General features: G+C 54.9%; 1 protein-coding gene across 1 annotated transcript in view; it reads right to left on the bottom strand.

Annotated features, from left to right (window-relative positions):
• Positions 1-2,555, bottom strand: part of NRN1 (neuritin 1) — a 10,131-nt gene that overhangs the window by 5,020 nt on the left and 2,556 nt on the right. Inside the window, exon 2 of the mRNA XM_006025210.2 lies at positions 86-230. Coding sequence (XP_006025272.1) covers positions 86-230 — 145 coding nt within the window. The remainder of the gene's footprint in view (positions 1-85; positions 231-2,555) is intronic.

The following is a 2,555-nucleotide window of genomic DNA, read 5'->3' on the forward strand; positions in this document are numbered from 1 at the left end:
CCCCCCCCCCGGGGCGGAGAACCCCCCCCCCCCCCCCAGTGCCCACCCGCCCCGCCGCGGGAAAGCGAGGAAAGGGGAAACCTACGAGCAGATGGTCTGGAGGTTTCTCTTGTCATCCAGGTCCTGCGGGTAGTTGGCCATGTTGTCTCCCAGCCTGAGCAAACAGTTGGAGAAGCCCCTAAAGACCGCATCGCACTTCCCCGCTGCTCTCACCGCCTGCACCAGGTACGCTGGGGAAGAGAGCAGCGCCTGTCAGCCCGCGGGCCCTCGGCCGGCCCGGCCCTGCCCTGCCCTGCCCTGCCCGGCCCGCCCTGCCCGCGCCACCAGGTGTCATCCCCGCGCGGCCTTCCCTGCAGCTCCAGCATCGCTCATGCCGGGCACGCACACAACTCAACGCACTGAAACAGCGGCCGGATATATACGTACGTGTGTGTGTACATCTGTGGGTGTGTATATGTACATGTGTGTCTCTGTGCGTGTGTATAAACACATATGCAGTTTAACACATGGAAATAGGGGCCAGGATATATAAGTACGTGTGTGCATACATATATACGCGTGTATATATATCTAGATAGATAGATAGATAGATAGATATGTGTGTGTATACATATATATATACACACACACACATACATATATATGTGTGTGTGTGTGTATGTGTGCACATATGCAGCTTAACACTGGGATATGTGCATGTATATGTGTGCGCGCATGTATGTGTGTTTGTGCACAGTTAACACATTGAAACAGCAGCTGGGATATATGTGTGTGTGTGTGTGTGTGTGTGTGCGTGTGCATGCGTGTGTGTGTGTACCTATATGTATGTATAGATATAGCTATACACACTGCCATTTATGAATGGGGAAAACCTGATCTGCGAATGACCCATTGAAAAACCTTCCCGGAGAGGGCTTGTGACTTCCCCCCAGCTGTTCCCCCCCCGCCAATGTCTTCACAGCTACTGTTGCATTGTTTTATTTTGCTTTTAGCCAATTTCAATTCGATTCTGTCCTTTCCCGAGATTCGTGGCTCTAAAATTTTGCCTTCGACCAGAAAAGCACCAGCTCCGTTTCAACGTGTGTACACACCAGCTCCATTTCAACGTATGCGCGCGCACGCACGCACACACACACACACACACACACACACACACACACACACACACACACACACACACACACACTCGCAGAGCGGTAGCTCTCTGCTACCTGGCATACAGGAAAACAGAATAATTCTGAGATGAAGAAACACCCAGCAAACCAAACCAAATCAGAAGCCCTTCAACAAAACCAAAACGCACAACACTAACTAATAATAATAATAGTAATAATAATAAATCATAATGACAACAACCAGGAACAAAACCCAAGGCAAAACCGACCACACCAAGAGGCTAAAACCGAAGCGACTCCCGTGTTGGTTTCACCTCGGCGATCAGCAGGAGAAGGAAACCATTCCTCCCACGCCGGCTTCCCCCTTCCCACGCCCCATGCTGGCCCGTGGCTAACTAGTGGGACTCATCACACCCACCAGTCCTTTTTGAAATGGACGTGCCCCGCAGTGTCTCATCCACTCTTGTGCGTGTGGAAGACGTGAATCTGCTTCTGTGTATGTGTGTGTGTATGTGTGTGTGATCCATGCAGGTATGTGAGAGGTACATCTTTGCGTGCGTGTGTGTGTTTGTGTGTGTGTGTGTGTGTGTGTGTAATCCACGCTGGTACGTGATAGGCACTGCTCTGCCTCTGTGTGCGCGTGTGTGAGATCCACGCTGGCACGTGTGAGAGGTACATCTCTGCCTGTGTGTGTGTGTGTGTGTGTGTGCGTGTGTGTGTGTGAGAGAGAGACAGCAAGAGAGCGAGTATGAGACCGTCTCTCGGGTGTCATCCTTCAGTGGCTGCTGGGCTGGGTGAGCAGGGGCCCGCGGGCCGCCCCCTGACACGTCCATGGGGACGGCTGCAGGGACGGGGAGATGCAGGGAAAGCGCCTTCACCTCGCGTCACCCCGCCTGCGCCGATGCGCCACGCCCTGCCCCAGAGCCGGCAGCCGGGGCCAGCCGGGCAGGGCCCTCCTCCTGGCGGGACACCGACGCTGTGTGCTGAGCTGGCCCGAGAAGAGCCGGCCGGCCCGGGTCCTGGGGGCAAAGGATGCTCCAGAGGATGCTCAGAGCTGGGCCAGCCCCTCCTGCTGCAGGGCCCGGGGGAGGGGACGGGGTGGGGGGGTGGTATCCCTGTCTCGCTCCCCCTGCCTTGTCCCCCACCAAATACATGGATTGCATTTAGAAAGAAAGACATCCAGCTCCTTTTCTTCCTCCCTCCCCAGGCATCAGATACACATCTCTGGCCGCCTGGCTAGGACCCGCTAGCAGACGGGCTATTTATCCCTATCAATCCCGCGGCAAATGAAAGGGAATTAGAGGCTTGTTGGTTTAATTGATCCCTGGCTTGATCCTGAGTAGCAGAACCCGGAGCTGTCAGCGTGCGTGCGTGTGTGTGTATCCCACCGCCACACACACACACACACACACACACACACACACACACACACACACACAC

This window comes from Alligator sinensis, unplaced genomic scaffold (genome assembly GCF_000455745.1).
Source record: "Alligator sinensis unplaced genomic scaffold, ASM45574v1 scaffold220_1, whole genome shotgun sequence".
NCBI classification, from domain to species: domain Eukaryota; kingdom Metazoa; phylum Chordata; order Crocodylia; family Alligatoridae; genus Alligator; species Alligator sinensis.